This window comes from Scyliorhinus canicula, chromosome 2 (genome assembly GCF_902713615.1).
Source record: "Scyliorhinus canicula chromosome 2, sScyCan1.1, whole genome shotgun sequence".
NCBI classification, from domain to species: Eukaryota; Metazoa; Chordata; class Chondrichthyes; order Carcharhiniformes; family Scyliorhinidae; genus Scyliorhinus; species Scyliorhinus canicula.
Window position 1 is genome coordinate 49272084 of NC_052147.1, and position 27122 is coordinate 49299205.

The 27122-nt window shown below is 49.3% G+C and overlaps 1 protein-coding gene across 3 annotated transcripts in view; it reads left to right on the forward strand.

The window, feature by feature from the left end:
* LOC119953515 (60 kDa lysophospholipase-like) overlaps positions 1-27122 on the forward strand; it is a 161869-nt gene that overhangs the window by 23163 nt on the left and 111584 nt on the right. For all 3 annotated transcript variants that reach the window (XM_038777890.1, XM_038777883.1, XM_038777897.1), the window contains exons 5-6: positions 2875-2958; positions 3070-3196. In XM_038777890.1, coding sequence (XP_038633818.1) covers positions 2875-2958; positions 3070-3196 — 211 coding nt within the window. The remainder of the gene's footprint in view (positions 1-2874; positions 2959-3069; positions 3197-27122) is intronic.

The window sequence follows — 27122 nt, forward strand, 5'->3', positions numbered from 1 at the left end:
GTAGATCGGGATAGGTCTAAGTAGGAAGAGGTACCTGGGCTGTACGTTCATTTTGATCGTCTGGACTCTCCCCGCGAGGGAGAGCGGGAGTGTGTTCTATCTCTGCAGGTCCTTTTTGACTTCCTCTGTCAGACTGGCCAGGTTCCATTTCAGTCATGAGCGATTTGGATCCCCAGGTAGCGGAATTTGTGTCGAACTTGTTTGAATGGCAGTCCCACTCGTGCTGTCCCTGCCCTTGTGGGTACACCGGAAGATCTCGCTTTTGCTCATAACAGCAAATTACTGCGGATGCTGGAATCTGAAACGAAAGGGAAAATGCTGGAAAATCTCAGGAAGTCTGGCAGCATCTGTAAGGAGTCTGATGACTCTTTGTCAAAGAGTCAAAGCTTTGACAAAGATTCATCGGACTTGAAACGTTAGCTCTTTTCTCTCCCTACAGATGCTGCCAGACTTGCTGAGATTTTCCAGCATTTTCCCTTTCGCTTTTGCTCATATTGAGTTTGTAGTCCGCGAAGGCACCAAACTCTTCCAGGAGCGCGATGATTCCGTCCATGCTGCTTTGTGGGTACGAGATGTAGAGGAGCAGGTCATCTGCATAGAGTGAGACTCTGTGCTCTCTGCCTCCCCTTCGGATCCCCCTCCAGCTTTTTGCTGCTCTGAGAACAATCACTAATGGTTCGATCGCTAGAGCAAACAGCAGCGGGGACAGTGGGCATCCCTGCCTGGTGCCCCTGTGCAGCTGGAAGTACTGGGAGTTGGTGTTGTTTGTCCATACGCTCGCTCCGAGCCGGTTTTGTATCCTCCGCCCCCCTCTGAAATAGCGTCCTCGCGGCGCGCAGCACACGCCATTCGAATGGTGTTGTCGCATCACCTGAAGGCCCGAAGATCTGCCTCGATGGCCCAAGTTCCGGGTGGGGGACCTGTGGTCTTTTTTTTTTTTTTTTTTTATAAATTTAGATTACCCAATTATTTTTTCCAATTAAGGGGCAATTTAGCGTGGCCAATCCACCTAACCTGCACATTTTTGGGTTGTGGGGGCGAAACCCACGCAGACACGGGGAGAATGTGCAAACTCCACATGGACAGTGACCCAGAGCCGGGATCGAACCTGGGACCTCAGCGCCGTGAGGCGGTTGTGCTAACCACTAGGCCACCGTGCTGCCCTGGGGACCTGTGGTCTTAGCGGTCAGCAACGCAGCGCGTGTCGAGTGCCGCCACAGTCGGGCTTGAGCCGTACTGCTGGCCGGGGGTACTTCCGCGGGGGCTTAGGCTGGTGGGGGGTGGCCAGGTGGGCAGTATCTGGCAGGTCAGGTCCGCGCATTCTCCAGCCATTTATATCGTGGGGGCCAGGTGTTTTACTGGGCGCGGCAGCCAGCCCCTCACAGGCCCCAGGATCGGTGAGGAGTCGGCACGGTTTTTTTTGACGTAAAACGCCACACATCCTCCGCTGGCGTCAACACTTAGTCTCAAAAATGGTGAACCCATCCCTTTATTCTTATTAACTACATTCAATCATTTTGAAGCAGGAATGTTCTGCATTCCAGTGAATGCTTCCCTCAAACAAGCTCTGAAAGCTCTTTTATCACTCACTCCAAACCTTGGAATTCTGAAAGCAACATAAGAATAGTAACAAAAATAACTTGGATTTAATTGATCCTATGCTATCAAAAGAAAATCCTAATATATTTCATGGCGGTGCAGTGTATTGTAAAAAGAACATAGGACCAGAGATGCTGTGCTGTCATGGTGTAGAGCTGCAAATTATGGGATGGCATGTTGGTTTCACATTGTCCAACTGTGCTTTTGTGGGACAGTTCAGAACAGAGACAATCATTCTCCCAGAGGGAGTTGGGCAAAATGAGTGTCTCATCACTGTCAGTATGTCCTTCATGGTTTCCTTGGCCGCAAGTATTGTGAGATCCGGTGAAACCAGAAATGGGCTCAAGAGCTAAACTCTGACTGTTTGGGGGAAGTTGGGGAGGAAATAGTAGGTTATCAGACATAAGAAAAACAGAATGCCAAACAGCCAGCCAATTTCCTTCCTGCCTAATCGCTGACCAATAAATCTAGTATTGTACTTTGACCATTCATTTCTTTCTGCCTTGGCAAACCATATAGAACATAGAACAGTACAGCACAGAACAGGCCCTTCGGCCCTCGATGTTGTGCCGAGCCATGATCACCCTACTCAAACCCACCCTATACCCGCAACCCAACAACCCCCCCCCTTAACCTTTACTTTTTCTTTAGGACACTACGGGCAATTTAGCATGGCCAATCCACCTAACCCGCACATCTTTGGACTGTGGGAGGAAACCGGAGCACCCGGAGGAAACCCACGCAGACACGGGGAGGATGTACAGACTCCGCACAGACAGTGACCCAGCCGGGAATCGAACCTGGGACCCTGGAGCTGCTACTGTGCTGCCCAAACTTTATTTTTAAAAATTAATTTATGTGATGTGGGCTTTGCTGGCTAGGCCAGCATTTATTGCCAATCCCTAGTTGCCCTTCAGAAGGTGGTGGTGAGCTGCCTTCTTGAACCGTTACAGTTCCTGAGACGTAGGCACACCCACTGTGCTGATAAGGAGAGATTTCCAGGATTTTGACCCAGCGACAGTGAAGGAACGGCGATATATTTCCATGTTGGTTGGTGAGCGACTTGGAGGGGAACTTCCAGGTGGTGGGGTTCCCACGTATCTGCTGCTCTTGTCCTTCTTGCATTGTAGTGGTCGTGGGTTTGGAAGGTGCTGCCTAAGGAACCTTGGTGAGCTACTGCCGTGGTACACACGGCTGCCACTGTTTGTTGGTGGTGGAGGGATTGAATGTTTGTGGAAGGGGTAGCATATTTTACAGCTCCTTTCACTCTTTCAGATTCCCATCTATGAGATGAGAAGTGATGCCCATGATAATTTGCTCGGGGCCCTTCTGATTGCCGGCCAGTATGTAATACCAGAGGTATGTGTGTAACTCTCAGTGAGCTCAGAAGTTTGTCTTGTTTGATATGGTAATTTAGCATCTATTTATTACATTTTATTTCCATTACTGACATTTTGTTCAATTATTTAGGTCAGTCTGTATTTTCACCACCAATTATACAGAGGAAACCGTGTGATTAAAGTTGATGCAGAAAGCTTCCGTGCATATCTTTCACCTAATCTGTCAGCACTTGTCAATGTTGACACGGAAATTAAAGGTAAGTCACAGTTGTCATTTGATTATTTCCAATTTTCATCACTGTCTTCTCTTTCTACACATTGAGGAGGAAGGGTTTGCAAAATGAAATTAATAAATATAATCTGATGGGTGTGCTGGGTCTTCGGTGTCAGAAATCTGAAATGAAAATAAAAATACTCTAGAGATGTATAACATATTTGAATAGATACCCTTCATTAAGATTATTAAAGTCAGCATTTTAAAAATAATCTAAAACATTTGAAATGCCATGTTGTAATGCTGCACAATTGAGCAGTAATTTCCTTTCAATTCTGTTTAAAGAAACTTTAGACCATTTCCGTGAGTTACAGTTTGAACAAAGGAGGGTAAGAAATAACTGTGAAAGGGATAAGAACATGATTGAGAACAGTGATGGATGCGATGGGAGTGCGAGGTGATGGGTCAGGGATGAGTGGGGTATAAGGTGATGTTTAGTTTGAAGCTTTCGAACCAATTGTAAATACCAAAGATAGGTTTTTAAGCAATACAGAGCTCAAAATAACTTGCAAATAGGCACTTTACTACTATGGATATCAACAATGTTTAATTGCATTTATATAGCACCTTTAATGTATTAAAGTGTCCCAAGGTGATTCACAAGAGTGGTATTTGACACTGCCATTTAAGGAAATATTGGCACAGATGAGAGCCATCAGCCGCCAATAGTGGAGCAAGTAAATTCAGGGATTTTCAAAATTGGAGGGGATCACAGAAATAGAGATGGGTGAGGCCAATGGAAACCTACAGGCTACATTTGATGGGATCAAGAGGACACTTGGTCCTACCATCACTAAAGTTGCCCTTCTGAAATAGACAAATGGTGAAGCCCTCATCAACAGAAGCAAACAGATGTCCCACTGAGTTCAACACTACTGTGAACTGTACTCTGTGAGACGCTCTCCCACAGCTTTCTGCCATTATGGAGTTAGACACAGAAGCTTTGTCATTTGAGCTTGAAGAGGCCATTGATTGCTCAACAAGCAGAAAGTCAAGACAAAGTCCTATAAGATGCGGGCAGAGCCGGTAACGCGGGAAAGCATGGCAGAGAGCAAGGGCCACGGGGAGACGACACAGTGGTCGACGGAGCAGTTGGTAAAGTTTATCGAAGATTGATTCGCCAAGCTGAAGAAGGACACGCTGGAGCCCATTAAGGCTTTGATTGATCAAGTTGTGCAGAATCAAGAGACCCACGGAAGAGCGATCCAGGAGGTGGAGAAAAAGGTGTCCGAGCACAAGGAGTACATAAGGGCCTGTTCTGTGCTGTACTGTTCTATGTTCTATAACCGTGCTGAGACCAAGGTGGAGATGATGAACGACCGCCAGGAAAGAATGTAGGAGGAGCTGGATAACCTGGAGAACAGGTCCAGGAGGCAAAATCTTAAAATTGTTGGCCTCCCTGAACCAGTGAGGGATCGGATGTGAGGGCTTATGTGAGGGACATGCTGGAGAAGTTGATGGGGGCTGAGGCATTCCCTCAGCCCCTGGAAGTGGATAGAGTGCACAGAGCCCTCGCGAAGAAGCCCCGAGCGAACGAGCCGCCGAGGGCGAAGGTGGTACGCTTTCACCGATTCCTGGACAAGGAACACGTCCTGCGGCCAAGAAGGAGCGGAGCAGCAAATGGTTGAATTGTGAGCTGTGCATTTATCAGGACCTGGGCGTGGATTTGGCCAAGAGGCGAGCTGGGTTTAATCGGGCAAAATCGGCCCTCTTTAAGAAGGGGGTGAAGTTCGGGATGTTGTACCCAGACCGTCCGTGGGTCACACATGAGGAACGGGACTTCTACTTCGAAACACCAGACAAAGTATGGACTTTTATAAAAGAAAAAAGGCTGGAGGCGAACTAAAAGACACTGAAGCCTTGGAGAGTACAGTGGTGGCGATTTGTTGTGCTGGGCTGTATAAGTATAAGTAGTGTTATGTGTAATAAGGGGCTGTTTGGATGGCTAAAGGTAACTTTGCGTTGCAGGGAACTGGTTAGAGGGGGGGATGGTCTTTGGGGCTGGCTCTGTTTTTGGGTGTTTTTTTTTGCTAAAGTGGCTGTTTCTGTGTTGTTCCTCGTGTCTTAATAAAGCTTGTAGTCTCAAAGGAGGAGAAGATGCTTTATTGTGAATTCGTTCTCGCTTCAGAGTTTAACTTACGGCTACCTCAAATGCTGCCTGCTTGTGTGTCTGTGTCCTGCTACCAGTTCTGCCTTCCGTGAAGTGTGTCGTCACTTCCTGTCCCTGTGTATATATAGCTCTCCCGTGCTCCCTCTAGTGCTTGATCAGTTGTATTGCATCTACTCAAATCTACGATCACCACATCCCCCCTTTTTTCTTTACATATTTTCTGTACATCGTTAAAGAAAATTGTACAAAACAGTTACTTATGATATGTGTATCTATATAAGTGATGGTGCTATTGCATATTTTACAAAGCCAATTTATATTTATGAGTCCACTCAATAAAAACATTTATGAGTCCAAACTTGATGAATTTGTTCAGAGTTTTTTCTTTTGTTGTTGTCGACGTGGTGATATTGATATTGCAACTCTGTTGTGAATGTTGTTGGTGTTCTTGTTATTTTAAGTAACCAATACGTCATCCCGAGGTGTTTGCATGGTCGAACCACTGATGTTGACTGACATGGACTTTTTTCTGTGCTTGTGGTATCGATTTATTATGTCATCTGCCTTGAAAGCTGGTGTGCTTGCTTGTTCTGAAGCGGATGTGAGTTTGTGCGATTTGTTGTCATCCCATGGCATGTTTGTAGTCTTGTCATTGTTTTGCAGTGTGCTGTGGCATTGTCCTTCTTGTGCAGAGTTGTACCATTTTGTACAAGTCGCTGTTTCATTGCTGTTGTTTCTGTCGTGCCTGTCTTTGTTTCGTTGCCGTTCTTGTTGCTGTTTTTGTCGTTTCTGTCTTTGTTGTTGTCGCTATCTTTGTTATGCTTCTTGTTGGTTTTGTTGTTCTTCTTGTAGTTTTTGTCGTTGTGCTTGTAGTTTTTGTTGGTGCTGTTGTTCTTGTTTCTGCGGTGCTTCTTGCGATTTTTGTTGTTCTTGTCGCACTTCATGTTGCTTTTGTACTTTCTGGTGTTGTTCTCGTTTCTGCTGTGCTTCTTTTGGCTTTTGTTTTTCTTGTTATGCTCAATGAGTGTCCCGTGTGGATAATTTGAGTCATTGAATGTTTCGTCTCGAGAATGGTGAGAATGATCTGATGTTGCATCGATGCTGGTGACATCAGTCATTTGTGGTGGATTTGATTCCTCGTCTTTGCTTTCTTGGTGCTCCTCTTCTGGAGTCAAATTCTTTGCGATTTCATTTGACGCGGTCTCTCTGGATTCTTGGTGCTCCTCTTCCGGAGTCAAAATCTTCATGACTACAATTGACGTGGTCTCTCTGGACTCTTGCCGCTCCTCTTCTGGAGTCAAAATCTTCATGGTTTCTGTTGATGTTGTCTCACTGGACTCTTGGTGCTCCTCTTCTGGAATCAAAACCTGCATGGTTTCTGTTGGCGTGGTCTCTCTGGACTCCGGGTGCTCCTCTTCTGGAGTCAAAACCTGCATGGTTTCTATTGGCGTGGTCTCTCTGGACTCTTGGTGCTCCTCTTCTGGAGTCAAAATCTGCATGGTTTCTTTTGGCGTTGTCTCACTGGACTCTTGGGTGGTCCTACTCTGTACTTCTGTACAGACAAGCTGAGAACTGTCAGTCTTGCTGTAATCCTGTACGTCGAGTGTGATCACCTTGTCACTGTTTTCGCATGCAGTGGGTAGATGTACATTGTCTTCTTCTTGATTATGTGAGCTTGGTAGACTTTCATAGTCTGCTTGCGGTTGCTCAGATACAGCGGGTTGACCTTCATGGTCTTGTTCATGCATGGTGTTCGCCAGGGAGTGTTTGCTTGCTTCCCTTTTGGAGTCTTTCATCTCACGTACTGTGGAGCCTGTCATCGCTCGCTCTGTGGAGTCTTTCTGTGCTCTCTGTGTGGCGTCGTCTTCATCTTGGGTATTGCTGTCATCCAATGTATCGACGATCTGCCATGGCACCATGGTGTTGGATTCATCTACCACGAGTAGATTCGTGTTGAGCTTTGCGACCGTGTCGCTGATGCTGTGATCAGCATATCCGAATAACTCAGCCATGTCTGAGTAGTATTCTTCGAAAACCAAATCATCTTGGTTGGATTCATCTACCACGAGTAGAATCGTGTTGAGCTTTGCGACCGTGTCACTGATGCTGTGATCAGCATATTCGAATAACTCAACCATGTCTGAGTAGAATTCTTCGAAAACCAAATCATCTTGGTTGGATTCATCTACCACGAGTAGATTCGTGTTGAGCTTTGCGACCGTGTCGCTGATGCTGTGATCAGCATATCCGAATAACTCAGCCATGTCTGAGTAGTAATCTTCGAAAAACAAATCATCTTTTGTTGTTTTTGATTTCTTTTTGTTCTCTTCACTTTGGGTAGTGCAGACTACTTTTTCCAGGGTGTTGTGCGAGTTGTTTTTAACTGCTGGTTTAAGTTCAGGCGTTTTTTTGTGTTCTGAGGCAAGAAAATTGGGTTTTACAGCTTTAAGTATCTTGTTTTAAATTTTCGGGCATTTCCCTTTTAAGTAGGCGTGGCCCGGATGCTCAGACATCATGACACTCGTGACATCATGCGTAGGAATCAATTGTGCATGCGCAATTCAGCCTTCCTTTACTGTGCGGTTTTGTGTCCAATGCGCATGCGCGGCCTGCGCATAACGATCAGCAACACAAACTTCTTTTAACTGCGCATGCACGTCTTGCGCATGCGCAGAACACAGAATGGGTGATTGTAACTGCGCATGCACGGCTTCCGTTTCCTGCGCATGCGCAGACGCAGTTTGTAGTTCTTTGCCTGCCCGAGACTGCAAAATGTGGTCCGCCGCCATTTTATTGCGGATTTCAGCGTTTTTTCTTTCTAAAAGTTGTAAGTTACCTTTTCCTTTTGATCTGGACTGGATTTCAGCATTTTGGCTTTGTGAAAAATTCAAGTTATTTCTTCTTTTTGATCTGTACTTTTCTTGACTGAAACCTTCCTGTTCTGATTTTGATTGTTTGAGTTTTGCATCACTCAGTCTCTGTGCAGTTTAGCCTCTGAGCATACCGTGCTCTTCAAATTCCTTACAGTACTCTTCAAATTTGTTTAGTATTGTTTGTAAGCTGTTGCTGTCTTCATCTTTTGAGTATTTAAATCTATTAAATACTTTCCTAGCTTCATGTCCTGCGATGAGCATTGCTATTTTAATTTCGTCTGAGGCTGCTGCTACATCATTAGCTATGATATAAAAATCGAATATTTGTTTAAACATTTTCCAGACATTTCTTACATTGCTAGTCGTGTCCAGCTGAGGTGGGTATCCAATCCTGGTACCATGTGTTGTTCCTCGTGTCTTAATAAAGCTCGTAGTCTCAATGGTGGAGAAGATGCTTTATTGTGAATTTGTTCCCTCTTCAGAGCTTAACTTACGGCTACCTCAAATGCTGCCTGCATGTGTGTCTGTGTCCTGCTACCAGTTCTGCCTTCCGTGAAGTGTGTCGTCACTTCCTGTCCCTGTGTATATATAGCTCTCCCGTGCTCCCTCTAATGCTGGTTCAGTTGTATTGCATCTACTCAGATCTACGATCACCATAGTTTCTTCACTGTTTTTTCTGATGTTTGTTTACTGGGGAATGTGATGTTCTTAATATGTTTGTTCAAGTGGGGAAAGAGGGGAGAGAAAATGGGGAGACAGACTGCTTGGTGCCAGGGGCGGGCGCTATCAAGTCAGGATAGGTCAGCTGACTCACGGAAGCACAATGGGGGTGAGCAGGTGTTAAGCTGGAGCTTGACTTGGGGGGTTGGGATTCTAGTGCTGTTGCTGGGAGGGGGGGGGGAGCTGCTTTGCTTGCAGGGGAGAAACTGTTACTAGGGGACAAATGGGAGGTTGGGAACGGCGAATGTCCGGGGGGGGGGGGGGGGGGGGGGGTGTTGAGGAGGCAGAGGGTGCGAGCTGGAGGCTGGCCTAAAAAGGATAATGGCTAGTCGACAGGCGGTAAGCCCCCCCTGACCAGGCTGATTACATGGAACGTTAGAGGGTTGAATGGGCGGTCAAGAGGACTCGCGTATTTGCGCATTTGAGGGGGCTGAAGGCGGACATGGCAATGCTACAAGAGAAACACCTAAAGGTTACAGACCAGACGAGACTGAGAAAGGGGTGGGTTGGCCAAGTATTCAGGGCTGGACTCAAAGACCAGGGCGGTAGCGATCTTGATCAACAAATAAGTGGCATTCGAGGCAGGGAGAATCGTGTCAGACCTGGGGGGCAGGTACATAATGGTGAGTGGGAAGCTGGAGGAGGAGCGGGTTGTACTCGTGAACATATATGCTCCGAATTGGGACGATGTGGAATTGATGAGGCGGGTGTTAGGTAAGATACCAGACTTAGAGTCACATAACCTGATTATGGGAGGAGATTTTAACACAGTAATTGATCCGGAATTGGACCAGTCAAAATCCAGGACAGGGAGGAGGCCGGCAAGGAATTCATGGGGCTTATGGAACAGATTGGGGGGGGGGGGGGGGGGGGGGGGGGGGGGGGGAGACCCATGGAGGTTTGAAGGGCGAAGGAGTTTTCTTTTTTCTCACATGTCCACAAGGTATACTCTTGCATCGACTTTTTTGTTCTGAGCCGGGCTCTAATACCGGGGGTGGTGGATACTGAGTACTCGGCAATTGCAGTGTCGGATCATGCCCCACATTGAGTGGATCTATGGGTTAGTGTGGAGAGAGGGCAATGCCCGCTGTGGAGACTGGATGTGGGGTTGTTAGCGGATGAAACAATTTGTGGGCAGGTTAGCAAGTCCATCCAGAACTATCTGGAAACAAATGATACGGGGGAGGTCTCTGCAGCGACGGTCTGGGAAGCTCTGAAGGCAGTGGTCAGAGGGGAATTAATCTCGATACGGACCCACAGAGAAAAGGTGGAACGGGCTGCGAGGGACAGGTTAGTTGAGAAGATACTCCAGGTGGACAGGAGATACTCGGAGGCCCCAGACGTGGGGCTACTGAGGGAGCGGCGGAAGTTACAGGCGGAGTTTGGGCTGTTGACCACAGGGAAAGCTGGTTTAGGGTCAGGGGCTGGTTTAGCACATTGGGCTAAATCGCTGGCTTTTAAAGCAGGCCAGCAGCACGGTTCGATTCCCGTACCAGCCTCCCCGGACAGGCGCCGGAATGTGGCGACTAGGGGCTTTTCACGGTAACTTCATTGAAGCCTACTCGTGACAATAAGCGATTTTCAATTTCATTTTCAATTTTCAAGCGGTGGAACAGTTGAGGAAGTCAAGGGGGCGATCTATGAGTACGGGGAAAAGGCAAGCAGAATGTTAGCGCACCAGCTAAGGAAAACGGAGGTGGCCAGGGAGATAGGGAAAGTAAAGAGTAGAGTAGGGAATACTGTCCTGGACCCAGTGGAGGTGAATGAGGTGTTTAAGGATTTTTATAGTAAATTATATGAGTCAGAAGCTCCCGGCTGGGGTGGAGGGGATGAGGCAGTTTTTAGATCAATTGAGGTTTCCGAGGGTAGATGAGGATCTGGTGGAAGGGCTGGGAGCCCCAATTGAGATTGAGGAAATAATGGAGGGGCTGGAGGGCATGCAGTTGAACAAGGCCCCGGGGCCTGACGGCCATCCGGTGGAATTCTATAAGAAGTTTTCAGAGATATTGAGCCCACTGTTGGTGAGGACATTTAACGAAGCAAGAGAGAAGGGAGTCCTCCCCCCAAAAATGTCACAGGCCTCAATTTCATTGATCCTGAAATGGGAGAAGAATCCAGAGCAATGCAGGTCATACAGGCCAATTTCTCTACTAATGAATATGCCAAACTGCTGGCTAAGATACTGGCCACAAGGATAGAGGACTGTGTCCCGGGGGTGATAGGGGAAGACCAGACGGGATTTGTAAAGGGCAGGAAACTCGCGGCCAATGTTCAAAGGCTTTTGAATGTTATTATGATGCCCTCAGAAGGAGAGGCGGTGGAGGTAGTGGTAGCAATGGACACGGAGAAGGCGTTTGATCGGGTGGAGTGGAATTACTTGTGGGAGGCCTTGGGTGCGGTTGCTCTATCAGGCACCAGTAGCAAGTGTGCGTATGAATCGACTGAGGTCGGAACTACACCGAGGGACAAGGCAAGGGTGCCCCCTCTCCCCGCTACTGTTTGCTCTGGCCATAGAGCCATTGGCCATGGCGTTAAGAGCCTCTAGGAACTGGAAAGGGCTGGTTCAGGTGGGGTGGAGCACCGGGTCTCGCTCTACGCAGATGACCTGCTCTTGTATATTTCAGACCCATTTGAGGGGATGGGGAAAGTAATGCGAATCTTGGGGAAATTTGGCAATTTTTCAGAGTATAAATTGAACATGGGGAATAACGGATGTTTGCGATCCAGGCAAGAGGACAGAAGAGACTGGTAGAGCTGCCGCTTAGAATGGTGGAGAAGAGCTTTCAATATCTGGGAATCCTGGTGGCCCAGAAATGGGAGGTATTACACAAGTTAAACCTATCACGGTTGGTACAACAAATGGAAGAGGAATGGAGATGGGACATGCTCCCGCTATCACTGGCGGGGACAGTACAGACCCTGAAAATGACGGTCCTCCCCAGATTTCTGTTTGTCTTTCAGTGCCTCCCCATCTTCATCCCTAAGGCCTTTTTCAAGCGGGTGAATAAGATTATTTTGGTCTTTGTGTGGGTGGGTAAAACTCCACGAGTGAAGAAAGTGTTGCTGGAGTGCAGTCAGGGGGAGGGTGGGTTGGCGCTGCCGAACTTCTGCAATTACTACTGGGCGGCTAATATAGCCATGATTAGGAAGTGGGTAGTGGGGGAGGGGTCGGTGTGGGAGCGGATGGAGGCGGCGTCATGCAAAGACACAAGTTTGGGAGCACTGATAACGGCACCTCTTCCGTTCTCGCCGGCCCGATACTCCACAAGTCCGGTGGTGGCGGCTCTGAGAATCTGGGGGCAATGGAGGAGTTAAGAGAGTGGAGGGAGCATCGATTTGGACCCCGATTTATAACAATCATCAGTTTGTACCGGGTAGGCTGGCTGGTGGGTTCTGAAGATGGCAAAGGGCAGGAATTGGAAAGATGGGGGATCTATTTATAGATGGGAGCTTTCCCAGCTTGAAAGCCTTGGAGGATATATTTGAATTGCCAGCAGGGAACCGGTTTAGGTATTTGCAGGTGCGAGACTTCCTGAGAAAGCAGGTTCTGGCCTTTCCGCTGCTGCCGCCACGGGGGATACAGGATAGTGTAGTGTCCAGTACCTGGGTGGGAGAGGGGAAGGTATCGGATATTTACCAGGAACTCTCGGAGGCGGAGGAAACTCCGGTGGAGGAGCTTAAGGGCAAGTGGGAGGACGAGCTAGGAGGAGTGATAGAGGCGGGTCTGTGGGTGGATGCCCTAAACAGGGTATATACATCCTCACCATGTGCCAGGCTTAGCCTGATACAATTTAAGATAGTCCACCGGGCGCACATGACGGCGGCGAGGATGAGCAAGTTTTTTGGGGTGGAGGATAGGTGTACGAGGTGCCCAGCAAATCATATCCACATGTTTTGGGCATACCCAAAGCTTAGAGGATTTTGGCAGGGTTTTGTTAAGGCAATGTCCACGGTGCTAAAAACACGGGTTGTGCCGAGTCCGGAGGTAACGATCTTTGGAGTATCGGAAGAGCCGGGAGTTCAGGGGGCGAAAGAGGCCGACGTCTTGGCCTTTGCCTCCCTGGTAGCCCAGAGATGGATCTTGTTAATGTGAAGGGACTCGACGCCCCGAGTGTAGAGACCTGGGTTAGTGACATGCTGGGTGTCACGGCTACCTCCGGTCTCGGCACCACCTAGCACCTTGGACATTGTCTTAGCAAAACCCTGCCAAAACACTCTAAGCTTCGGGCATGCCCAAAACATGTGGACATGGTTTGCTGGGCTTCCCGCGCACCTCGCACATCTATCTTCTACCCCGAAAAACATGCTCATCCTCGCCACTGTCATGTGCGTCCAGTGGACTACCTTAAATAGTATCAGGCTAAGCCTGGCACATGATGAGGAGGAATTGACCCTGCTTAGGGCATCCACCCACAGACTCGCCTCTCTCTCCTCCTAGCTCATCCTCCCACTTGCCCTTAAGCTCCTCTACCGGGGTTTCCACCCCCTCAGCAGTTCCTGGTAGATATCCAACACCTTCCCCTCCTCCACTCAGGTACCAGAAACTACTCTATCCTGTATCCCCCGTGGCGGCTGCAGCGGGAAAGCCAACACCTGTTTCCTCAGGAAGTCTCGCACTTGCAAATATCTGAAACCGATCCCCGGCGGCTGCTTGAACTTGTCTCCAGAGCCTTCAAGCTGGGAAAACTCCCGTCTATAAACAGACCTCCTATCCTTCTAATTCCTGCTCTCTGCCAGCTCTGCAACCCGCCATCTATCCTGCCCGGTACAAACCTGTGGTTATTACAAATTGGGGTCCAGACCGACGCACCCTGCACCCTCTTGTATCTCCTCCACTGCCCCCAGATCTTTGGTGACGCCACTACCACCGGGCTAGTGGAGTATCGGGCCGACGAGGATGGCAGAGGTGCCATTACCAGTGCTCTCAAACTGGTGTCTTTACATGACGCCGCCTCTAACCGCTCCCATGCTGACCCCTCCCCCATTACCCACTTCCTAACCATGGCTATATTAGCCGCCCAGTAGTAGTTGCAGAAGTTCGGCAGCGCCGACCCACCCTCCCCCCGACTACGCTCCACAACATTTTCTTCACTCGCGGGGTCTTATTCACCCATACAAAGCCTGAAATAATCTTGTTCATCCGCTTGAAAAAGGCCTTAAAGGGATGAAGATGGTGAGGCACTTAAAGACAAATTGAAATTGGGGAGGACCGTCATTTTCACGGTCTGTACCGTCCCCACCAGTGATAGCGGGAGCATGACCCATCTCTTGAAGTCCCTTTCCATTTGCTCTACCAGCCGGGTTAGATTAAGCTTATGCCGTGCTTCCCATTTCCAAGCCCCCTGTATTCCCAGGTACCAAAAGCTCTTCTCTGCCATCCGAAGCGGCAACTCTCTCAGTCTCTTCTCCTGCCCTCTTGCCTGGATCACGAACATCTCGCTCTTCCCCATGTTTAATTTGTACCCCGAAAAACTGCCAAATTCCCCCAGGATCCGCATAACCTCCCCCATTCCTCCACTGGGTCCGAAATGTACAGAAGCAGATCGTCCGCGTAGAGCGAGACCCGGTGCTCCACCCCCACCCCCTCTCTCGAACCAGCCCCTGCCAGTTCCTCAAAGCTCTTAACGCCATGGCCAGCGGCTCTATAGCTAGAGCAAATAGTAACGGGGAGAGGGGGCACCCTTGCTTTGTCCCTCATTATAGTTTAAAGTACCCCGACCTCAGCCGGTTCGTACACACGCTCGCTACAGGTGCCTGGTAGAGCAATCGCACCCTGCCAATAAAGCCCTTACCAAACCCAAACCTTCCTAGCGTCTCCCACAGGAATTCCCACTCCACCCGATCAAAAGCTTTCTCCGCCACCACCTCTGCCTCCACTCCTTCTGAGGCATCATAATGACATTTAAGAGCCTCCGAATATTAGCGTTGAGTTGCCTACCCTTAACGAATCCAGTCTGGTCTTCCCCTATCACCCCCGGGACGCAATCTACTATCCTTGTGGCAGAATCTTAGCCAATAGCTTGGCATCTGCATTCAAAAGCAAAATCGGCCTATATGACCCACACTGCTCAGGATCCTTGTCCCGTTTAAAAATAAGTGAGATCAAGGCCTGCGACATTGTTGGGGGGAGGATTGCCTTCTCTCTTGCCTCGTTAAAAGTCCACCAGCAGAGGTGGAGGTAGTGGTGGCAATGGACGCCGAGAAGGCCTTTGACCGGGTGGACTATCTATGGGAGGTGCTCGGACGGTTTGGGTTCGGGGAGGGATTGGTGGATTGGATCAAATTATTATATCAGGCCCCGAGGGCCAGCGTCAGGACTAACAGAGAAGTGTCGGAGTACTTTAGGTTGTACCGAGGGACCAGACAGGGCTGCCCGCTCTCCCCGCTGCAGTTTGCGCTGGCCATAGAGCCGCTGGCGATTGCGCTGAGAGCCGCAGAGGGTTGGAAGGGGATGGTGAGGGGCGGGGTTGAACACAGGATTTCTCTTTATGCAGACGACCTGTCCGTGTCGGACCCAGTGGCCGGGATGGGAACTATACTGGGAATGCTGAGGAAGTTCAGCCAGTTCTCAGGATACAAATTAAATACGGTCAAGAGTGAAATGTTTGTGGTCCAGGCAAGGGGCCAGGAGAACAGATTGAGAGGGCTACCATTTAGGCTGGTTGAGGAAAATTTCCGGTATTTGGGAATCCAGGTGGCACGAGACTGGGGCAGGCTGCATAAGTTAAATTTGGCCAGGGTGGTGGAGCAAATGAAGGGAGAGTTTCGGAGATGGGATGCACTCCCGCTGTCGCTGGCAGGGAGGGTGCAGACTGTAAAGATGACAATCCTCCCTCGATTTTTGTTTATTTTTCAGTGCCTCCCGATCTTTATCCCACAGTCCTTCTTCAAAAGAGTTAACGGGCTGATCATGAGCTTTGTCTGGGCGGGAAAGTCTCCGCGGGTGAAGAAGGCGATGTTGGAGAGGAACCGCAGCGAGGGAGGGCTGGCTTTGCCGAGTCTGGTCAATTATTACTGGGCGGCCAACATCGCTATGATAAGGAAGTGGATGGTGGGTACGGGGTCTATTTGGGAGCGGGTGGAGGCGGCTTCGTGCAGGGGCTCCAGTTTGGAAGCCCTGGTCACGGCTCCTCTACCGCTGCCGCCGGCCAAGTACACCACCAGACCCTGCAGATATGGGGCCAGTGGAGGAGGCATGTGGGGGAGATGGGGGCGTCTGTCTGGGCGCCAATCTGCGACAACCATCGGTTTGCCCCCGGGAGTATGGGTGGGGGGTTTCGAGTATGGCGGCGAGCAGGGGCGGGAAGGGTGGGTGATATGTTCCTGGAAGGGAGCTTCGCGAGTTTGAGGAGCTTGGAGGAGAAATTTGGGTTGGTAAGGGGAAATGATTTTAGATACCTACAGTTGCGGGACTTTGTTCGTAGACAGGTCCCATCTTTCCCACGCCTCCCGCCAATGGGGATCCTTGACAGAATAGTCTCTAGGAGGGAAGAAGGGGAGGGCAGAGTCTCGGGTATATATAAGGTGCTTATGAGGGAGGAAGGGTCCCAGACAGAGGAACTGAAACTTAAATGGGAGGAGGAGCTAGGCGGGGAAATGGAGGATGGGCTGTGGGCAGAGGCCCTGAGTAGGGTAAATTCGACCGCGACATGTGCTAGGCTCGGGCTGATCCAATTTAAGGTCGTTCACCGGGCCCATATGACGGTGGCTCGGATGAGCAAATTTTTCGGGATAGAGGACAAATGCGCTAGGTGCGCGGGAGGACCAGCGAACCATGTTCACATGTTTTGGGCATGCCCTGAGCTGAGGGGGTACTGGGAGGGATTTGCGGGGGTCATGTCCCAGGTGCTAAAAACAAAGGTGGTGATGAGTCCAGCGGTGACAATTTTTGGGGTTTCGGAAGACCCGGGCGTCCAGGGGGAGAAAGAGGCCGATGTTTTGGCCTTTGCTTCCCTGATAGCCCGGCGACGAATATTATTGGCGTGGAGGGACTCAAAGCCCCCGAAGACTGAGTGGCGGCTTGCGGACATGTCGAGTCTCCTGGGGATGGAAAAAATTAAGTTCGCCTTGAGGGGATCTGTGCAGGGGTTCACCCGGAGGTGGCAACCATTTATTGACTTCTTTGCGGGAGAGTGAGCGTCAGCAGGGGGGTGAGGGGGAGGGGGGGGGTAAGAGTAGAGTAGGAGGGAAAATATGGCGGGTAGTACCGGTGGGAGGGGAGCGGGCTTGTGCAATATGTTACGATGGAGGTATTGAAAGTACGTGGATGTTTGCACATTTTTGCCTTTTTTGCTTTCTCTCTGATGATGTCTGTAACTGTTATAAAGCCAAAAACTACCTCAATAAAATTGTTTATTAAAAAAAAAGTCCACCAGCAGTGGGCTCAATAACTCTGAGAACTTCTTATAAAATTCCACCGGGTAGCCGTCCGGTCCCGGAGCTTTGCCCGACTGCATGCCCTCCAGCCCCTTGACAATTTCCTCTGTCTCAGTCGGGGGCCCCCAGCTCCTCCACCAGGTCCTCCTCCACCCTTGGAAACCTCAACTGATCTAGAAATTGCCTCATATCTTCCGCTCCAGCCGGGGGTTCCGACTCATATAATTTCCTGTAAAATTCTTTGAAAGCTTCGTTCACCCCTCCTGCGTCCAAGACCATGTTCCCCTCCCTAATCTTTACTCTCCCAATCTCCCTGGCCGCCTCTCTCTTCCTAAACTGGTGCGCCAGCATCCTGCTCGCCTTTTCCCCGTACTCATAATCCGCCCCCTTTACCTTCCTCATCTGTTCCACCGCTTTCGCTGTGGTCAACAACTCAAACTCCGCCTATAGTTTCCTCCGCTCCCTCAGGAGCCCCGCATCCGGGGCTTCCGCGTATCTCCTATCCACTCGGAGTATCGCCTGCAGTAGTCTCTCCCTCTCCGCCCGTTCCCCCTTTTCTCTATGGGACCGAATGGAAATTAGTTCCCATCTAACGACTGCCTTCAAAGCTTCCCAGACCGTCGCTGCAGATACCTCTCCCATGTCATTTGTTTCCAGGTAGTTCTGGATGGACTTATTGAACCGCCCGCAGACCACTTCATCCGCTAGCCACCCCACATCCAGTCTCCACAACGGGCGCTGCCCTCTCTCCTCACTAACCCTCAAATCCACCCAATGCGGGCATGATCCGAGACTGCAATTGGCGAGTATTCCATCCCCGCCACCTTTGGAATTAACGCCCTACTCAGAACAAAAAAATCAATATGAGAGTAAACTTTATGGACGCGAGAGAAAAAAGAAAACTCCTTCGCCCTCGGCCGTGCGAACCTCCATCTACTCCCCCCCATCTGTTCCATAAACCCCTTCAATTCCTTTGCCGTAGCCGGCCTCCTCCCTGTCCTAGATTTTGACCGGTCCAATTCAGGATCAATGACTGTGTTAAAGTCACCCCCACTCTCCAGCTTCCCACTCACCATTATGTACCTACCCCCCTTATCTGCCACAATTCTGCCAGCCTCAAATGCCACTCGCTTACTGATCAAAATTGCTACCCCCTGGTCTTTGAGTCCAGCCCTGAGTGAAACACGTGGCTAACCCATCCCTTTCTCAATCTCGTCTGGTCTATGATCTTTAGATGTGTCTCCTGTAACATTGCCTCATCTGCCTTCAGCTCCTTTAAATGTGCAAACACACGGGCCCTTTCGACTGGCCGATTCAAACATCTCATGTTCCATGTAATCAGCCTGGATGGGGGGCTACCACCACAATCCCCCACCCCCTGCCGACTAGCCATCACCCTTTTTTGGCCAGCCCCGGGCCTGCGCCCCCCGCTTCCCCGAGCACCCCCATGAGCAGCAGCCGTCCCAAACTCCCATTTGTTCCCCGATAATAGTTCCTCCCCTGTCAGCAAAGCAGCCTCACCCTCTCCACCCGAACACCCGACACCTAATCCCCCAGGTCAAGCACCAGCTTAGCACTTGCTCACCCCCCACTGCGCTTCCGAGAGTCAGCTGACCCATGCTGACACCGATAACCCCCGTCCTTGGCGCCGATCAGACTGCCTCCCTATTGTTTGAACCCCTCTCCCCACATGAATAAACCTTTTAACAACATCACATTCCCCAGTAAGTAAACAGCAGCAAGAAGAAATAAATTAACATAAACCAGTGAAGAGACAATCACTTAAAACAAAACCCAGTCTCCCGAAGAATAGCACTAACTTCAGGACCCCCTCCCCGCATCAAATCCCTGCAAAACTAAGCACCCTCCAACCATCACCACAGCCCATTATTTCACTCAGAACTACATACAATCTTGTTTAAAACGGTACAGTATTGCGAACCACCACAACATAACTTCTCCGAAGCTTAAGTGTCATTTAAGTGGTCGTCTCCAGCTTCTTTTCTTTAATAAATGTCCATAAATCGTCCCACGTCTTAAAGTAAAAGTGCCGATTCTCGTGCGTGACCCACAACCGCGCTGGGTATAGCACCCCGAATTTCACCCCCTCCTTGAAGAGGGTCGCCTTTACCCGATTGAACCCAACACGTCTCTTGGCCAGCTCCGCTCCCAGGTCCTGATAGATGCGCACCTCGCTGTTCTCCCACTTGCTGCTCTGTTCTTTCTTGGCCCACCGCAAGACATGTTCCTTGTCCGAAAAATGGTGAAAACGCACCACCATGGCCCTCGGCGGGTCATTCGCCTTGGGCTTCCTCGCAAGGGCTCTGTGCACTCCGTCCACTTCCAGGGGCCGAGAGAACGCCTCAGCCCCCATCAACGTCTCCAGCATGCCCGACACATATGCTCCCGCATCCAGTCCTTCAATGCCTTCAGGGAGGCCAACAATTCTTAGGTTCTGCCTCCTGGACCTCTTCTCCAGGTCCTCCAGCTTCTCCTGCATCTTCTTGTGGCGGTCATCTAGCACCTCCACCTTGTGCTCCAGCATGGTTAAATAGTCCTCCTGGCTAGATAACTTTAGCTCGATCTCCTGTATCGCTTTCCCCTGGGCTGCCTGATTCAAGACCATTTGATCAATCGAAGCCTTGATCGGGTCCAGTGTTTCCTTTTTTAGCTCGGCGAAGCAATCCTTAAAAAACTTCATCTGCTGCTCCTTCGACCGCTGAGCCACCGCTCCCTGGCCCTGACCCTCCGCCATGCTGTGCCGCGATACCAGCTCCACTTGCTTTTCTCTATCAGGACTGAGGCGTATCACACGGGACACTTTTAGTCCAATTAGCCATACACCGGAGAGGGAATCCTCCTTACTATTATCCGCTTCACCGATTCATCCCATAAAGTCCGCGAAAAGTCAGGGAAAAAAGGTCCAAAAGTCCATTACAGGCAGGAGCTATTGAATGTGCGACCTACTCCTCCATGGCCGCCACCGGAAGTTCTATATTACACCTCTTTAACTAACATTTAGCATCCCTTCCTCAACCCGAAAACAATTAGTTAATTAACTAACTACCCTCCCCCCATTTTAGCTGCTGAGATTAATTCCTTAAAGTGAGGTATACATGGACGCCATATTTTATGAAACCCCTCATCATTCCCTCTGAAACTAAATTTAACCTTCTCTAACCTTGGGAACTCCATTAAATCTCCCAGCCATATTCCTGGGAAGGTCTCTCTAAGGGTCACGTTGAAAAGACTCCATCAGCTAACAGACCAAATGAATCTCGACGCACAGTTCAGCTTCCGTGCTGGCAGATTTCCAGTGGATGTGCTCTTCACCAGACGCTAGCTGTAAAAGAAATGTAAGGAATAGCAATCAACACCATCTGCAGATCAGAACTCTATAAGGTTTTGGTGAGAATTGACTGTGCACCAAAGCTTCTTAGCTTCATTTGCGTCTTTCATGACAATATGCACAATGCTGTACGGTTTGACGGTACCACCTCTGACAGTTTCAGGATGAAGAATAGACTGAACCAGGACTGTGTCCTCGCTCCCACTTTGGTATTTCTTTCTCCATGCTTCTGACCATTGCCATTCCTGCAAATATGGAAGGACTTTATCTGCATTCTAGGTCAAATAATCTGTTCATATTGAATGCAAAGACAAACGTACAGTCTGCCCTGATCAAAGAGATCCTCTGCAGTGATGATGCCGTACTAGGTATCACACAGAAACTCAGATACAAAGACTCGTGGGTTCCCTCCCTCATGCCTGTGACTTACTCTCCCTTATTGTCAATGCTGCTCGTTTATGCATATATTATGAGGTGAAACGTGGACAATCTGGCGCAGAAACCATGCCGGCAGTGGGAACTACGCCAACTTTCCCACCTGCCACTGCACTTGGGGCGAGATTTACCCGGAAGCTGGCAAAAGCCGATGTCAGATGGGAAAAGTGTAGCAAAGCAAAAGAATATATCTGTAATGTTCCCTCTAGACTCAACATTGAGTTGAACAACTTTAGAGTGTGACCTTTCTCTTCCATCATATCCCGGTTTTTTATATCTCATCAGTATTTTGTTCCGATGTTAAACCCACCCTCCCCCACTGTGCCATCTGTCACTTATTATTAGGTTTTGCTACATCTTTGTTGCAATACCTCCTAGCTCCCACTAATCACTGTCCCAGCTGTTCCACCCCCTCTTATACAGTATATATGCCCACCCATCCCCCATATTTAAGTAGAGCCTTCAGTCCTTGATGACTGCCCACTGCACTGTTCGGGTTCACTTCCTCACACTTATCAGTTTCCCCTCCTTGATCTCCCCAGACTAGGCTTCCAGTACCAGGGAGTCTTGTCCCCGGTACCAGGGAGTCTTCTCCCCGGTACCCAGGAGTCTTCTCCCCGTTACCCTGTACTCTTTTCCCAGGTACCCTGGAGTCTTACTTCCCTGGTCTTTCTCGACTAGGTCCTTGGTACCCTGGAGTCTTCCCCTCAGTAGCCTGGAGTCTTGCCCCCAGTACACATCAACTTGGCCCTCGGGACCTCTGGCGGTGAGCTGATCGGTCGCATACAAGGTGGCTCCCGCTTGGGAAATGGGTGTTTTACATAAGAACATAAGAACTAGGAGCAGGAGTAGGCCATCTGGCCCCTCGTGCCTGCTCCGCCATTCAATTAGATCATGGCTGATCTTTTGTGGACTCAGCTCCACTTTCCGGCCCGAACACCATAACCCTTAATCCCTTTATTCTTCAAAAAACTATCTTCATCTTAAAAACATTTAATGAAGGAGCCTCAACTGCTTCACTGGGCAAGGAATTCCATAGATTCACAACCCTTTGGGTGAAGAAGTTCCTCCTAAACTCAGTCCTAAATCTACTTCCCCTTATTTTGAGGCTATGTCCCCTAGTTCTGCTTTCACCTGCCAGCGGAAACAACCTGCCCGCATCTATCCTATCTATTCCCTTCATAATTTTAAATGTTTCTATAAGATCTCCTCTCATCCTTCTAAATTCCAATGAGTACAGTCCCAGTCTACTCAACCTCTCATCATAATCCAACCCCTTCAGCTCTGGGATTAACCTAGTGAATCTCCTCTGCACACCCTCCAGTGCCAGTACGTCCTTTCTCAAGTAAGGAGACCAAAACCGAACACAATACTCCAGGTGTGGCCGCACTAACACCTTATACAATTGCAACATAACCTCCCTAGTCTTAAACTCCATCCCTCTAGCAATGAAGGACAAAATTCCATTTGCCTTCTTAATCACCTGTTGCACTTGTAAACCAACCTTCTGTGACTCATGCACTAGCACACCCAAGTCTCTCTGAACAGCGGCATGCTTTAATATTTTATCGTTTAAATAATAATCCCGTTTGCTGTTATTCCTACCAAAATGGATAACCTCACATTTGTCAACATTGTATTCCATCTGCCAGACCCTAGCCCATTCACTTAACCTATCCAAATCCCTCTGCAGACTTCCAGTATCCTCTGCACTTTTCGCTTTACCACTCATCTTAGTGTCATCTGCAAACTTGGACACATTGCCCTTGGTCCCCAACTCCAAATCATCTATGTAAATTGTGAACAATTGTGGGCCCAACACGGATCCCTGAGGGACACCACTAGCTACTGATTGCCAACCAGAGAAACACCCATTTATCCCAACTCTATGCTTTCTATTAATTAACCAATCCTCTATCCATGCTACTACTTTACCCTTAATGCCATGCATCTTTATCTTATGCAGCAACCTTTTGTGTTTTGGTGGGAAGTTGAACAAAGTAAGTGAAGTTTGTTGGTCCCTCCATCGATGTGGGATGCCGGTGGGTTATAATACAAGGCTTAAATTGAACAAAGCCCCTGCTCAAGATTTGGAGGACCCTCGTGAGGCAGCGAAGGAAAATATGGCGGACCTCACCATATCGCTGCTGCCATCCCATTGCCAATGGAGCAGTTAATGGAGTTCATTGTTGGTGAATTCAAGAAGAGCAGGCAGGAGATGTGGGAGGATATGTCCAAGGTGATTGAGGTAGTGGTAGCTCCTCTCTGCAGGGGGGATGGAAAGGGTGAAGCAACAACTGCAGTCGCAGAGCACGACGATTCAGGAGGTGGAGAAGGCGGTCTCGGATCACAGTGATCGGATTGTCTCCCTGGAGTTAGTGATTACAATGCTGTTGGAGGCCCACAAAGTTTTGAAGCCCAGGGTGGACAATCAGGAGAGTCGAGTAAGGCGTCAAAGTTTAAGGATAGTTGGACTATCAGGAGGAAATAGAAGGTACGAGTGTCACCAAATATGTGGCGAGGATATTTGGGAAGTTGGTCGGGGAGGGGGTTTTCGCAAAGCCCCCAGAGATGGATTGGGCCTACCAGTCGCTGTGTCAGGTGAGCCGGTGATCTGCCATGGGTAGTAATCATTCGGTTGCATAAATATCTAGAGAGGGAGCAAATTGTGAAGTGGGCGAAGTCCACGTGAGACACTAGCTGGGAGGGTCACTCCATATGGACCTACCAGGGCATTGGGGCCGACCTGGCCAAACGTTGAGCAGGCTTTAACAAGACCAAGGCAGTGCTCTTCAGGAACAAAGTTGATTCTGGAAGCTGTTCCCGGCAAAACAATGGGTCACGTTCTAGAACAAAGGACATTATTTTAATACGCCGAAGGAGGTAAATGGCCTTTTGAGAATGGTTTGGGAGAGGATTATTGCGAATGATGTACAGTTTTGGTGTTATTTTTTTATTTTTAAAAACATTTTATTAAGGCATTTATGATTTATAACAATAAACAATATAGATACAAATGTACACATAGTTCAGTGCGTAACACATCCCGCCATCTCCCACTGTTTCCGCCTACTCTAAACCCCATTATTGTCTCTGCTAACAGTTTAATTTTCTCTGAAGAAGTCGATAAATGGCTGCCACCTCCGGACGAATCCTAAATTTGATCCTCTCATGGGCAAACATTATTTTCTCAAGTCTGAGAAACCCAGCCATGTCACTAACCCAAACCCCTGATTTTGGGGGCTCTGAATCCCTCCACGCTAATAAGATCCGTCTCCGGCCTACCAAGGAGGCAAAGGCCAAAACGTCAGCCTCTCTCCCTGGACTCCTGGATCTTCCAACACTCCAAAAATTGTCACCTCTGGACTCGCTGCCACCCTTGTCTTTAGTACCGTGGACATGACATCCGCAAATTCCTGCCAGATTGTCCCCAAAGCTTCGGGCATGCCCAAAACATATGGACATGGTTTGCTAGCCCTCTCGCACACCTCACACACTTGTCCTGTATCCCAAAAAATCCACATAATCTCCCCCATCCCCCCTAACGGGTCAGAAATATATAGGAGTAGGTTGTCTGCATATAATGAGACCCTGTGTTCCACCCCCACTTCCAGTTCTTTGATGCTCTCAGCGCCATCGCCAATGGCTCCATGGTAAAGGCAAAAAACAGTGTGGAGAGAGGACATCCTTGCCTTGTCCCCCAGTGCAATTTAAGATAGTCCGAATTCAGCCGATTCGTCCGCACACTCTCCACCGGTGCCTGGTACAGCAACCGAACCCAGTCAATAAAGCCCTGTCCAAACCTAAACTGTCCCAGGACCTCCCACAAATAATTCCATTCCACCTGGTCGAAGGCCTTTTCCGCGTCCATAGCGACCACTACCTCCGCCTCCCTCCCCTCGGAGAGCATCATGATCACATTTAGGAGCCTTCTAACATTGGCTGTTAACTGCCTACCCTTAACAAACCCCATCTGGTCTTCCCCTATCACCCCCGGAACACACTCCTCTATCCTTGAGGCCAAAATTTTGGCCGGCAATTTGACATTGCCATTCAGTAGGGAGATTGGTTTGTATGACCCACATAGCTTTGAATTCTTCTCCCGCTTCAGGATCAATGATATCGAAGCCTGCAACATTGTTGGGGCAAGGGCACCTCACTCCCTTGCCTCATTAAATGTCCTCACCAGCAGCGGGCCCAGCATCCCTCTTGTAGAATTCCACAGGGTAGCCATCCGGTCCCGGGGCCTTGCCTGACTGCATGGCCTCCAACCCCTCTACTATTTCTACAATACCGATCGGGGCTCCCAACCCGTCCACTAGCCCTTCCTCCACTGTCGGAAACTCCAATCCTTCCAAAAACTGCCTCATCCGCTCCACCCCAGCTGGGGGTTCCGACTCATACAGCTGACTATAAAACGCCTTAAACACCACATTCACCCCTGCTGGGTCCAAGACCTTGTTCCCCCCCTCTGTCTTTCACTCTTTCTATCTCCCCTGGCCACCTCCCTCTTCCTTAGCTGGTGTGCTAGCATCCTACTGACCACCTCCCCATACCCATATACCACCCCCCTCACCTTCTTCAACTGCCCCTCCGCCTTTCCTGTGGATAACAGACCAAACTCCATCTGCCGCTTCTGCCGCTTCTTCAACCCCGCCTCCGGGGCTTCAGAATACCTTCTATCCACCTGGAGTATTTCCCTCATCAGCCTAACCATCTCTACCCGCTCCATCTTCTCCCTATGAGCCCGTATCGAAATTAGCTCCCCCAATCACTGCCTTCAGCGCTTCTCATACCGTTGTTGCTGAAACTTCCCCCGTATCATTGATCTCCAAATAATTCTGGATGGCCTCCTCACCCGCCCGTACACCCCCTTATCCGCTAACAGTCCTACATCCAATCTCCATTGCGGGCGCTGACCTTCCTTGCTCACCCGTAGATCCACCCAGTGAGGGGCATGATCCGACACAATTGCCGAATACTCTGTATCCACTACCCCTGCCAGTAAAGCTCTGTTTAAAATGAAAAAAATTAATCCGGGAGTAAACTTTGTGCATGTGGGGAAAAAAAAGAAAACTCCTTCGCTCTTGGCCATCCGAACTTCCATGGGTCTACCCCCACCCCCCATCTGTTCCATAAAACCATAGCTCCTTAACCGCGGCTGGCACCCTCCCTGTCCTTGAACTCGATCGATACAACCTCGGATCGATGACTATTAAAGTTCCCCCTCCCGCCGCCATGGTCAGCTTATGCAAGTCCGGGTCCGGGGTCTTCCCTAACATCTGCCTCGTAAACTCCGCGTCGTCCCAATTTGGTGCGTAATGATATACCTACCCCCTGAGTCCGCCACTATATTCCCTACCTCAAATGACACCCGCTTATTGATCAGGATCGCAACCCCCCTAGTTTTTGAGTCTAGCCCCGAGTGAAATACCTGACGATCCACCCTTTCCTCAGTCTAGTCTGATCCACTACCCTCAGGTTTGTCTCTTGAAGCATTGCCACGTCCACCTTCAACCACCTCAAAAGCACAATCACGCGAGCCCGCTTTGATGTGTTGGGTACTCTGGATCTGTGGAGACTGCGTTTACCTTAGCAGTAACATAGACAGGCTACCAACACTTGTAGAAGTACAACTCTATTTTGTTTAACTAAGAGCTGTTAAACATACTTGCACTGTGGGTCGACACTATGTTAGATTGACTGAAGACCTATGCCTAACCTGACCAGCCTATACTACTAGCACATGGCGGATGTTTGTGCTACTGACTGCGAGCTCTGTCTGTCTCAGAGGCTGCATCCCGAATGAGCGGAAAAACTAGTGCCCTCTGGCTTTATAGTGACCGTGCCCTAACTGGTGATTGACTGCTGTGTTGTGTCTGTTGATTAGTCTTGCAGTGTGTCAGTTAGTGTGTGTCTCTGCACCATCATATACTGATGTGTATATTATGACATCCTCCCTTTTTAAATAAATTGTGTGTGTACGGGGCAATAAATAATATGTGAATGTTCCTAACTATGTGGGGCATATGTGAGCATATTTACA